This window comes from Arachis stenosperma, chromosome 2 (genome assembly GCF_014773155.1).
Source record: "Arachis stenosperma cultivar V10309 chromosome 2, arast.V10309.gnm1.PFL2, whole genome shotgun sequence".
Lineage (NCBI taxonomy): Eukaryota > Viridiplantae > Streptophyta > Magnoliopsida > Fabales > Fabaceae > Arachis > Arachis stenosperma.
The window spans coordinates 10484042-10496727 of NC_080378.1; the positions used below are offsets into that span (position 1 = coordinate 10484042).

Consider the following 12686-nt stretch of genomic DNA (forward strand, 5'->3'; position numbering starts at 1 on the left):
TTCACCTAGTTTTCCGTCCTAAGAACTTAAAATAGTGGAGAAAGAATCAAAATGGAACAAATTTACTATCATGTTTGTGTCTATTTCTAATCCAAAATTTCCTGGCTAACAGCTTATAATTTTGTTCAGATTTAAACAGGATGTTAAAAGCAGTTGTGTTGTGTCGTTTGAACATTAGTTCTGCCATTTCTTTATATAAAGCTTTTCCGCAGTTTCAGTCTATCCAATTGATCCCCCAAAAGATAAAAATAAAACTCAATAGTGGTAATTTTATAAATGCTTACGTCCATTCAAAATGTAGCAACCTTAATCAAAACTCTACCAAAATCGAAGACAAACAAAGAACATACCATTCGTGAAACAAAATCACATGTTTACTTAAAGCACTTGGCATCCAAAAGAGACTCTCCCTCAAATGGTTCATGATCTTCAATCATCTGATTGACGCGTTCCTTTTGATTTTCATCAGATATGTCAACCTTACTCCACTCATAAAGCTCCATGTCATAGCATTCATCCATCACAAACTTGGGGATTTCTGGACCACGGAAAAGCCACAACCCCTTCACCTTGAATGGTGGCTGGGATCCAATCACGAGCATCTTTCCAAATGCATACTTACGGGCCAAATCCATCCGCTGAAGAAACCCACCAACTTTGTTCATTGTCACAAACGAAACAGTGTTCTCATCATTGTACTTGTAATCACAAAACCACAAAGAATATCCTTCCGGATCATACATGTCCCAAAATCCTGCATTATATGAAAAAAATTGGAATCCATTTCTTAAGACATAATTTGAAATGACAAGTAACCATAAATCTTGCAACGGATCAAGCTACACAGATACAATGAAAATACCTTTGATTGCAACCTCACGGAAATTAGTTTTGGTGTTCGAATAGAGCCTTTTCCATTCATCCAATATCATCTTACTTGGGGGGAGAAGATCAAGAGGATTCTTGGGTTTTGGCTTGGGAGCTTCTTCCTCCTCTTCTTCTTCTTTGGGCTTTTCCGGTTCTTTTTTCGCCTCTTTCTTTGCCTCTTTCTTTGGCTCATCCTTCGCCTTGGGCTTAGATTCTTTTGGCTGGGCAGGCTTCTTAGCAGATGGAACCGGGGGGACAGCGTCCGCCTGCTTGACTTGACCGAGTATCTTGCGGAAGTTTGGCTGATTAACCAAGGTCCAGAAGTATCTCTCGACGTGAGGAAACTCTGAGGTGAAACTCTTGATCATGATATTAGTGAAACCCAAATACAAGTTGCATGTTGTTATGATGTCAGCCAGGGTCACAGTGTGTCCAACCAGGTAAGTATTAGTGGCAAGATGAGTGTTCAACGCACCCAAAGCTCTCTTTAGGGAAGAAATTGCAGCCTCCTCGGCCTTCATTCCAAAAAGAAAATAAAATTGAAGCTAACCATTAGTGGCACTAGCAACATAATATAGAAAGAAAATAGAAAAATCCTGAACATAATCAAGTGATTTCAACTTTATGAAATGAACATATATACCACTCATTCATCACATAATACCATTCAACTGCAAAACATTCTCCAGCTCTTTATGCCAATAACAGTTAACAAATTTTGAAACATGACTAAAAAACTACGCACAAACATTTGTGTTCATTAGTTCTCGGTCATCATTTTTCATACTTCTGTTTGGGGATGGAATAGCAACCACAGAGAGATTACAATCCACATTGCAAACTTCAAATCAGTTTCAAAAAGGTGAAATTAACATTAACATTAACAAAATATTTTGTACACTACTAACCGGAGGAAGGTAAGGTCCAAATCCCTTTCTTGGGGCGAACCACCTGCCAATATTAGCATCAATCTCCAATGATGAAAAATCAATCCATTGCTCGATGTGGCCCTTCAACATAAAAGAATTAAAAATATGAGCAAAAAATACAAAAGAATAGTGGAACAATCACAAGTATTATGAACCAAAACATGGAAGAAACGAACACAGGTTTCAAACCCTTACATAATCAATGGAGGAAGAACCATACAAAGTGTTGTCCCCCTTTACCCGAGCAACTGCAAAATAAATCATGTATAAGATGTATAAGAACATATCATAATGTTGGGATTTCTACAAAAATAAATCAAATAATGAACAATGATTGTAAAATCCTACCATAACGAGCAATTGCATTGCTCTCAAATACAGGACCCTCCGATGTCTCTAACACAGGAACCTGGAAGAATACTATGCAATGTAAGTACCAAAGTCAAACCAAATCAAAGCGATTAATGAGTGGACAAATATCGATACCTTGCCAATAGGATTCATCTTGAGAAATTCAGGGGTTTTATTAGACACACCCATCTCAAAGTTGGGGGCCAACTGAACCTGCACGCCGGCATACTCAGCTGCAATGAGTGCCTTGTAAGCATTTTTGTTTGATTTACCTGCATGCAGGATCTGCGCAACTATGAGTTAGATCAAGAGAACCTGAACTATAGATTAGATTAACACAAGTATAAAACTTAACACATTTATCAATCAAGAACTCATTATGTAAATTTTCAAATAAAAAACTCATCTATGAAATTTGCTTACTATTTCAAAAACCCCAATTCAGAATAAAACCCTAAAGCCTAAATAATAAGAATAATAAGAGAAATGGTTAGGCAAGAGATTGTGATTATGAGAGAGAATAAGGGAGGGACTCACTAAGGCCATGGCTTCGGTTCGCTTCAAAGAAGAAAACCGTGAAGCTCTCGATGATGACGTGGACTACCTGTTAGTTCAGTTCAACCAAGAAACAGAGGAACTCAAAAAACGTGACATGAAAGAATGAAAAAGAGAACAGAGAGAAAACGTGAAGAGATCGATGTTACCAGCTCCCAAGTGACGCCCCTCTGAGATGATGAGATCCAAAACTAGTAGATAGAGATAGGCGGCAAGGCCAAGTAGCCAACTTTATTAGGGTTTTGTAGAGTCGAATACGGAAAATGGAATATCCTGTGGACAATAATCACAATATCGCAGTACACCAGAGAATTTAATAATGAGAAATTGAGAATTGAGCAGTGTTACGTTTTACGGAAAAGCTCTGCATACAAGCCATCAGGGTTTGTATGCTCTACAAGTACATTAAATAAATACGTGCTGCTCCACGTACGTCGATTACACGCGCTATATAATATCCCGTGTATATCTAACTACCAAATTTAAAATATTTGTTTCCTTCTTCGTTTTCGATATTTTGAGACTTCTTCTCGCGCGTCTTCCTTCCTTCTTCTCCATCGTTCTTTTGCTGTTCTTTTCTCACTGGTATGTTCTTCGTTTACGTTACCTTTTTCTCTCTCTCTATTTTGATTTGTTGTTTTCTGAAATCAAAGTTTGAACTCGTTTTGAAGATAATGGATCATTCAACCTCTGATTGTCAGCTGAATCCAGGCGAAGTGGATTATGAGTTTGAATTTAACGAATTTCCTGAGGTTTGATTTACATAAGATTAGTATGATTTTTCTTTCAGTAATTGGTATAGCATTGTGTAGTTGAAAAATTGCTGAACATTGACTGTGAAAGTAACACGTTAACATGAATCTGTCCATTCAATGTATTAGTTGTGACTAATTACCTGGAATTTATAGCAGACGCTCGGGTGTAGATCAATTCTTCTTTGGGTGTATTTTAGCTAGAAGTGTGGGTGTATCTACACTTTACTGGTTTTTTGTTATTTTAATTGAGTTGTTGTTGTTCAGGTGTATTATATCAGACACGATTGGGTGTGTTTTTAGTTTTTGACATGGTGTATTCTGCAGCCTGAGTATTTACAGTTTATGGCTTTAAAGGTCATTCTGTAGTTGAGTTGTTGCGGCTCGGGTGTATCATATTAGACATAATTGGGTGTATTTGAATCATATCTATGGGTGTATTTACAGTCTGACACGGTGTATTGTGCAGCCTCTCTCGGTTGTTGATGACGAGCTTGTTCCGAAGGTCGGAATGACCTTTGCCACCCTTGAAGATGCTGGAAAATTTTACAGGGACTACGCCAAGGCTGCAGGTTTCTCTACAAGAGTTCGGTGCACAAATAGGAAGGGAAACGAGATTAAGAATCAATTGATTACATGTAGCAGAGAGGGAAAATGGAAATCTAAAATATCTCCGACCGAGAAGACCAATCCGACAGCCGGTCTAAACTGTCCTGCAAGAATTTATATACACACATTGAAGGATGTCGGTGCTTGGATCATTTCAAAGGTTGTGCTGAATCATTCACACCCCTGCTGTCCAAGCAAAGCAGAGATGCTCAAACAGCACAGGGAACTAAGCATGTCCATTCGTCGTTCGATAGAGAATAACGAGGAGGCTGGTATCAGACCAAGCAAAACCTACCAATCATTTGTTGCTGCTGCCGGGGGTCACCGCGAGTTAAACTTTATCGAAAAGGACGTGAGGAATTACATTACCAGGGAAGTGCGGAATGTTTCCGAACAAGAAGATGCAAAGGAATTTGGGAAATATTTCTTAAGAATGAAAGAGAAGAATCCGAATTTCTTTTTTGAGCTCGAACTTGAGGAGGATCAATCGATTAAGCTGGCTTTTTGGGCCGATGCCAGAAGCAGAGCCGCCTTTGAGTATTTCGGAGACGTCATTTCATTCGACACCACCTACAATACAAACAAGTAACAAACTGTCCCTGTTTATGATGCTAAATTAATTTATTTTTACGAATCCGCAGCAGAGGTGTATATTGGCTGTTTCATTGGGTGTATTCGAAGCATTTGTTAGGGTGTACCTAATGATTTTGCATTCTGGACCATGGTAATTTGTTTCAGGTATAATTTGGTCTGTGGTTCTTTTGTCGGGGTGAATCACCACGGTCAGTCAACACTTCTCGGATGCTCTTTGATGAAGAACGAAAAAATTGAATCATTCAAATGGTTATTTCAATGCTGGCTTCGTTGCATGGGAGGAAACGCTCCGAAAGGGTTTCTCACCGATCAGTGCGCATCAATGAAAAGGGCTTTAGAGGCATGTATGCCAACAACAGTTCACCGCTGGTGTATTTGGCACATCATGAAGAAGATTCCAAGCAAATTAAACGGGTACAAGGGACATGCGGATATCGAACAAGAAATAAGCCATGTTGTTTGGAACTCTCATAGCAAAGACTCATTCGATAGGAATTGGAACGATTTTCTGCTAAATTTTGGTCTTGCGGACAACAAGTGGCTTTCAGGTAATGTGTTTTTAAAATCTGCAGCAGAGGTGTAAATTGTATGTTCTCTCGGGTGTATTTTACAGTTTGTGTTTGGGTGTTTTATGCAGATCTGTACGAAGATCGTCACATATGGGTTCATATCTATCTGGATCACCACTTCTGGGCAGGGATGAGAAGCACACAAAGGAGCGAGAGCATGCATTCATTTTTTAACAAGTACATCACCCGGAACAGCTCGCTTATTCAGTTCGTCAAACAATACGATAATTGCCTCGGAAGCAGGGAGCAAGCAGAGAGAGAATCAGACGCTGCAGATTTTCATACGGTCATACCGTGTGCAACCAAATCCTCCATTGAAGCTCAGTTTCAAGATGCGTACACTCATGCAAAGTTTAGGGAAGTCCAAGAGCAATTCAAAGGAAAGGCGAATTGCATCACCAGATTAAAGAATTCCGCTCTAGGCTATTCAATATACGAAGTCGGAGAACAAGTTTCCACCTCAATATTCAACAAGTTCGCTGTTACCTACGACTCAGTCGCAGCCGAGGTAAAATGCCAATGCTTATTATTCGAGTCAAGAGGGATACTGTGCCGTCACGCACTAAGCGTGTTAAGCTTCGAACAAGTAAGCCAAGTGTCCCTTAGATATATACTGGAACGATGGAGCAAGAAGGTAAAGAGGCGACACACACACATCAAGAGCAGCCACGACGAGCCACTAATGGAGCCAAGAAGCAAGAGGTTCGACCAATTGGTTTTTCGTTCGCAAAATATTTGCGAATTTGCCTCCGAATCGGAGGAGCTGACTGCAATTCTACACCGTACGTACGATAACGTCATGGCCGAGATGGAAGCATTAAAAGCCAAAAGGAAGGGGAGATCTTCTTTATCCCACGAAGACGCCAACTTGGAATCCGTTAACGAGCTTCAAAGCCCGCCAAGGATTCGAACAAGAGGACGTCCAAAAAACAGGCTAGGTTCAAAGCTAGAGAAACAGATTGCAAATGCCACAAAGAAGAAGAAGACGAAAGTTTTAAGCGAGGTACAAGGAAATGTTCTTTAAATTTGTGGCAATTGAGTTTATTTTTGTCGTTAATAGTTTAGCTAATGTGTGAGTGTTATATTCAGATAAACGTGTTTGATGCTGCATCAGCGGCGCATTCAAATTCCAACCAATATCAAGGACACGTTATGAATTATCAGCTCAGGGTACCAGCGGCAGGGGATAATTTTTTGGGTGTATAGTTTTATAGAATATGGGTGTAAAAGCTCTGTTTCTTTTGGGTGTATTTTTGTTAATTCACAATTTACATATAGACACATATATAGATACATATAGAACAAAAGCTGTAAAAATTCGCAGGTTATGGGTGTATATTTCATTTGATGTTTTTCTTCATATTTTAGTACATGTAATTCATACATTTTGAGTACAGCACAGACAGTTGGGTGTATAGTTTACGCAATCTTGGGTGTATTATTAGACTTGCGTTGGGTGTAACAGTTTATAATTTGCGTTCACCACCTGTAATACAGTTTTTAAATACATCACAGACAGTTTACCAGCACAGATAGTTTAACTATGGGAAAAAATATACATGGAATAGAAGTTGTTGATAATTGGCAAATATTTACATCATTTGTTTAAATTACAAACTACGCAGCAGTTGGATCACCCAGTTTCTATATCAGCAGAATTAATCTGACAAAACGGACTCAATAATACAGAGGATGGCTTCGACAGCCTTATAGCACTACTCTCTCTAATTGCCCGATCTCTCTGTTTATTCATCTCACTGAATAGTATCCGGGAAGCATACTCCACTCTATAGTGGTCCACCTCCTCCTACAATTAAAAAGTATATTCTCTTTAAACAGCAATATTAATTCAGTAAAGTAATACAGAGTTATATAGTTCTAAAGACAGTTACCTGTGGCCAATTATCCCATTCATACTTCCCCTTTTTGATGTTTTCCGGCTCAATTAACTCAAGCCACTTCATAACGTAGATAGCGCAGTCATAGCTGAAAACGAAGAAAATAAATTACAAATCTCATTTAGGAAAGTTTAATGTTCAGACTCACAAATTTATACCTTGTTTTTTGCCCTGATATTTTAACATATGATGCTTTAATTTCCTTTTCCTTCTCGCCTTTCTCCAGAGGTTTCCCGCCGGCATATGTTATCAATCTTGAAAATACATATCCCTTAAATACCAAAACAAATCAGTAATACACCCGAATGAATGCACAGAATACACCCAACTGAATATGAAATATACACCCAACACAACCTTCGAAATAGACCTATCTATTAAAGTAAAGAAGACAGAGGCAACTTACAGTGAATTTATTAATGTCCTTTCTCTCATCGCTTGGAGCTTTTTTGTGTAGCGGGTCAAGTATTTGACATTTCCGCTTTGTTGTATTTATTAGCCATAACCACCAATGTCCCGAGTGGCAAACAGGAGCAAAAATCTGAAGGCTTGCCACATTTCAACAGTGTGTTATTTTATTTGGCATATAATTAAATAAATAAGCGTACTAACAAATTTAGCAAACGAAAACTTACATATGGATGCGAACTTAATTTTTTTCTATCTATGAAGTGAATGAAACTCGGGTAGGCTTCCACCCTGAATTCCTTTTCCGTTTTCGGGGATATGAATTCCCCCTTTGGGTGATCCAAAAGTGCCATGCTCTGCAAGAATTGCGAAACAAGAAATGAAATACTGAAAATACACAACTTACACCCAATCGAACCCAAAAAATACACCCAAATCATTGCAGAAAATACACCCAAAGTTCGTAGAAGTAACACTTACCACAATATTGGGGGGAGACAGTATATTTGTTCCTGAAACCTCTTTTCATTTTTCTGGTTTAGGATGAGGCAGATGGCAGATACAATCTAGAAATATATGCTGAAATCAATTTTACATTAATAAACATTGCAGTTTACTTTGGTGTAAAAATATTAATGTTAGTCTAATATTACCTGAGATTCTATATCACTTTTTGCCTGGAGGGATGCAAGGTGCGATCTGATCAAAATGTATTCTCCTTTGCCAATCAGATTGCAAATCTCCTCATACTCGTCAGTATTGCCATTTGCGTCTTCCTTCAGTCTCGTCCCCCAGATGTAGCACTTTTGTTTCATATCATCTGTAATTTGATTTATTCCTCCTGGAGTTTCAAACTTTGCAGAACTTTCTCCCCCAGTCTCCCTCTGAATTTGTGGACTTTCGTTTGTTCCCTTCGCCGCATTGCTTGCTAATTTTTTGACCAAAGTGTCTAATTGTTCTAGCATACTTGCAGTTTCTGGAGATTTTTCACTTTCTGTCTCCTGCGTTGACGCCCCCTCCTGGCTTGAATCAGTCAGTCCAAGGCTGAATGATGGCATCCCTGAATCTGTTTTAGGAACATAGGTTGCTGTCCGTGCCATCATCAACAGGGCAGCAGCGTCTTCTGCGGCTGGATGACTGTGTCATGATGTATAAGAATAAGAGTAAGAATAATAATATACGGATGATAAGCAAAGATTGATTTTAGTCTGATGAACTTACATTTTAGTTGGAGTTGGGGGAAGCGTGGGTGTGGTTTCTTGAAGTTTCTTGGGGGATTCAGGAGTGCTGCACAGTAACACAAAATTAATCATGGCGTAAAGAAAAAATTGATCAGGAACAATATACACCCAAACTGTATGCAAATATACACCCAAACCCTAAACAAATATACACCCAATACTATTTCTTACTTTTCTGTAGTCCCTTCAATCCGTAGCATAGGGGTTGGTTCGAAATCTGTCTCAGGGGTTGTTTGGGATGCCGGCACAAAAACCTGGATCGGGACTCTAAACAAGAAGAAAAATGAAAGGTTAACAACGCCTTTGAAAATAATAAGGTTATAAGGTTGAAATATTCTTGGAAAACTCACATTGCAAGCGCTTCTGATGGTGTTTGTTCCCTCACAACCATCATATTCGAGTCAGTCAGACTCAACCTAAAATAACCCAAAAAAGGTAAAAAATACACCCGAACAATTCAAAAAGAAGACATGCTTTGTTTTTTGAGAACTTACATAGTTGCAGTTTTTGCTTTTTTTTGCTGCCTTTTTTTTCTTGAATAAAATAATAAAGGGCTTTTTTTTTTCTAAAAAAAATATATACAGAATTAGAAGTAGAAGGTAATAGAAGAACAAAAGTAACAGTTATTTGAAAGAGAAATTACATGCTCTGCGATGGCTGGTTTACGCTACTCTGTTTTGTGCGTCCTTGAGAGGAAGGATCATCACTTCCCAAGTTCACAGCCGGTAGTCTAAACAGATTTCATGTTATTCAGACAAAATAAGATACAGGTATAAAATACACCCAAATGAATGCACAAGATACAACCAACCGAATGGACAATATACACCCAACAAAACAAACGAAATATCCCTAGTAAACAACATACACCCAACTTGATCCACAAAATAAACCCAAATGTTTCCAGAAAATACATCCAAATCATGATAACAAGATTTTATTAAATAATAAAGGTTCTTACGTTTCAGAGGACACATAGCGACCTTCTGTCGATCGCAGGTCAGCTAGGTTCTCCCTGCGAAACAAGATACAATTATTAGCAAACAAAACAGACAAAAATCTCAAATACACAGCCCCGCAAGACATACCCCTCCGCAGCAGATTTATCAACGTTTCCCCTTAGCCATTCATCGATTTCGTCACTTGATATTTCATATCTCTCACTACATTCATAAAATAAGATGTTAACAAAAATAATTACGATGATAGACCGTAATATAGCTTACGAGGTACTGTACCCGTCAAAGTATTGATCTTCTTCAGGAGGTGAATCCTCCACAACAACTTTTTTCTTTTCTTGTTGTGTTCTGAGTGGAAAAAAAAGAATACCAATCAGAAATAAAAAATTAATTTTATCACAGAATATTAATGAAAGAAGTTCTTACTCTTTTGGTGTTGTTTTTGGTTTTTTCTTTTTCTTCTCCCTCTCCGCAGGTGATAATTCTTCACTCCTATAAGTTAATAATAGACACTTCAATTAATACACGAAATCTTTATAATGAAGCCAAAAGAAAGGAGTAATAATTTCAGGACATTACTCATCACTTGGTTCAGATTCAGATTCTGAATCAAAATCTGACTCCTCTTGCCTCTGCTTTCTTTTTCTGGAGTCCATTCTGGAAGGCAAACAATCATCATTTAGAACATACTAAAAATACACCCAAATGAATTCACAAGATACACCCAACTGAATATTAAATATACACCCAACGCAGCAAACGAAACACACGCTGCTTAATAAACTACATACACCTAACGTGATCAAACAAAATACACCCAACTCGAAAAAGAAATTACACCCAAGTATGGTTCTTACTTTTTCCCCTTTTTGCTGGGTGTTTTCTTCCTGAATCCTCTGAGTCTTCTTTAGCCTCAGACTCAGAGGTAGAAGTGTCACTGTCAGTAGTTTCTGTCTCCGAAGACGAAGTTGGACTCGCCTTCCTTTTTTTGTTTTTTTTATTTCTTGTTTTTTTTCTTTTTTTTCTTTTTTTTTTTTCATTTTTTCTCTTGTCTCTGCGATCTTCAAAATCCCCTGAAACATGAGATATTTTAGTTAGCAGCATTCAGGTAAATAAAATACACCCAACTTATTATGTTTACTTACCAAAATTTCCTGTCTTTCTGCAGACATTCTTTCCACCAACTGCTCCTTAGTCCAGTTGGCAATCCAGGGCTTTGGTGGTCTTTGAGTCCTGTTTTTGCCTTTGTTTTTTGAAAGATGAAAGTAGATTATCATGAGGGCGAAGAGGCAGCCATTAATTGATTTCTTCTTCTTCTCCTGGTAGTCTGTGATGCCCTTGACCATGAAGGTCAAAACATGCCCCCCCCCCAGTTTCTCTCTGATATGCCGTCCATCTTAAAAATTGGGGCCAGGTGCACGGGCGATATTTTGTTTATCGTCGTTGGCAAAAGGAACGCCATCTGTATGTAGAGGATGAATATCCTCTTGAACATCAGGCGTTCCTCTTCGTTGCCAACGCCGATTTCCATCATTTCATCAGTAAGACTTTTGAGGGTCTTACCCTGGAATCTTCTATAAATTATTTTGTCATCATCAGAAAGTTTCTTATACTCAACTTTCTCAGGAAATAGATCTCCTACAAAAAGGAAGACAACAAAGTATCCAAGTCGGTTCAAAAACACCCAAGCATCAACTTATATAGACCCAAGCAACAACTTAATATACACCTATAATTTTAAGCTAGTTACCTATTGCATTGATGCCAAGTGCATGACCTATTTTTCTTGGTGTTATTTGGAAAGAACCATATCCTGTCTTCAGTTTGTTCTCCCCAAGTTTGAAGTTGTTTGCCAGCTCCCTTAAGAGTTGGTGATCCACCCTTAGTGGTGGGATGTGCATCAACCCACCGAATCCAAGATCCTCACAATTGCCTTCTTCTCCTCAGTCATGTTTCTGAACTTATCACTCAGGAGATGTGTGGCACACTTAAGGTCTTTTGTTTGGTTTCTTGCTGCCATTTTCTCTGAAACGAACAATACACCCAAAGATAACAGTAAGATACACCCATATATATATGAGTCAGATACACCCATTAATAACAATAAGATACACCCATTGATAACAGTAAGATACACCCATATATATGATTCAGATACACCCAAAGATATCAGCAAGATACACCCATTGATAACAGTGAGATACACCCATAGATATTATTCAGATACATGCGTATAGATATTAGTCAGATCACTCAACCATGCTTCAATATCAAGCCACATTACAAGGTTAAGCAGTATACACCCCCGAATATACGGAATAAACCCCAAAAATCAACAACAATAACAGGAGAACTTAGAACAACAACGTAGAACGACGTAGAACTTAGAAGAACGACGTAGAACTTAGAACATTGTAACAAAGAAGCAAGAATAATAGTAAACCCTAGAAGAACGACGTAGAAGAAAAGTAAAATATACAGGAATCTTAATGAACTTACGTTGAGTATTGTTGCTTTGTTTTCTGTTCAGATTCTTCACGGAGAGTTTGATGGTGTTTTGATGGAGGTTTCGAAGAACGATTTGTATATTTTGAACTTTGATTTTCGCTCGAAAATGGGAGGGTTTCCTTGTTTTCGAAGTGCCTTGAGAAATGGAAAAAGTGGAAGAAGTGGAAGAGTCTGCCATACGTAATCGTTTGAGTGTTGAGCGCGTGACTTTGACGCGCCATGTTATCTCTTTTGGTGCGCGTGATTTCTCTTTGGGCTGGGCCAACTTGTATGCTTGTAAGCGTGTATGTGTAGCAGGCCCGTACATTTTAAACCAAAGTTAATCTCTCACTCGTTGATAAGTGATAACCATTAGATCTTGAATAAAGGGTTCCCAAATAATAGTCAATAATAATATTATATTATAATTTATCAAATAATACGAATTTTTTATATAAATAAAATAA

At 38.2% G+C, this 12686-nt stretch overlaps 1 protein-coding gene and 2 long non-coding RNA genes across 3 annotated transcripts; all 3 read right to left on the bottom strand.

Moving 5' to 3' along the window:
- Positions 1-243: 243 nt before the first annotated feature.
- LOC130960675 (elongation factor 1-gamma-like) lies at positions 244-3057 on the bottom strand. The gene is made up of 8 exons (XM_057886123.1): positions 2852-3057; positions 2685-2751; positions 2283-2432; positions 2145-2205; positions 1992-2044; positions 1776-1877; positions 863-1382; positions 244-754 (listed from the first exon to the last, which is right to left on the bottom strand). Exons 2-8 carry the CDS (start codon positions 2691-2693, stop codon positions 375-377), a joined length of 1275 nt encoding a protein of 424 aa, XP_057742106.1. The 5' UTR covers positions 2694-2751; positions 2852-3057; the 3' UTR covers positions 244-374.
- A 6646-nt stretch (positions 3058-9703) lies between these two features.
- Positions 9704-10173, bottom strand: LOC130960551 (uncharacterized). The gene is made up of 4 exons (XR_009079158.1): positions 10159-10173; positions 10012-10080; positions 9862-9936; positions 9704-9788 (listed from the first exon to the last, which is right to left on the bottom strand). It is a non-coding gene; the product is annotated as an uncharacterized LOC130960551 (long non-coding RNA).
- Positions 10174-10901: 728 nt separating this feature from the next.
- Positions 10902-12389, bottom strand: LOC130963675 (uncharacterized). The gene is made up of 3 exons (XR_009079820.1): positions 12232-12389; positions 11483-11757; positions 10902-11370 (listed from the first exon to the last, which is right to left on the bottom strand). It is a non-coding gene; the product is annotated as an uncharacterized LOC130963675 (long non-coding RNA).
- Between the last annotated feature and the right edge of the window lie 297 nt (positions 12390-12686).

What these genes read in the sequence shown, in the direction of transcription:
- LOC130960675 (XM_057886123.1), bottom strand. An exon ending in GTTCTTCCTCCATTGATTAT is followed by an intron (nt 1,878 to 1,991) that starts GTAAGGGTTTGA and finishes TTTATGTTGAAG; the next exon opens with GGCCACATCGAGCAATGGAT. An exon ending in CCGTGAGGTTGCAATCAAAG is followed by an intron (nt 755 to 862) that starts GTATTTTCATTG and finishes CATATAATGCAG; the next exon opens with GATTTTGGGACATGTATGAT.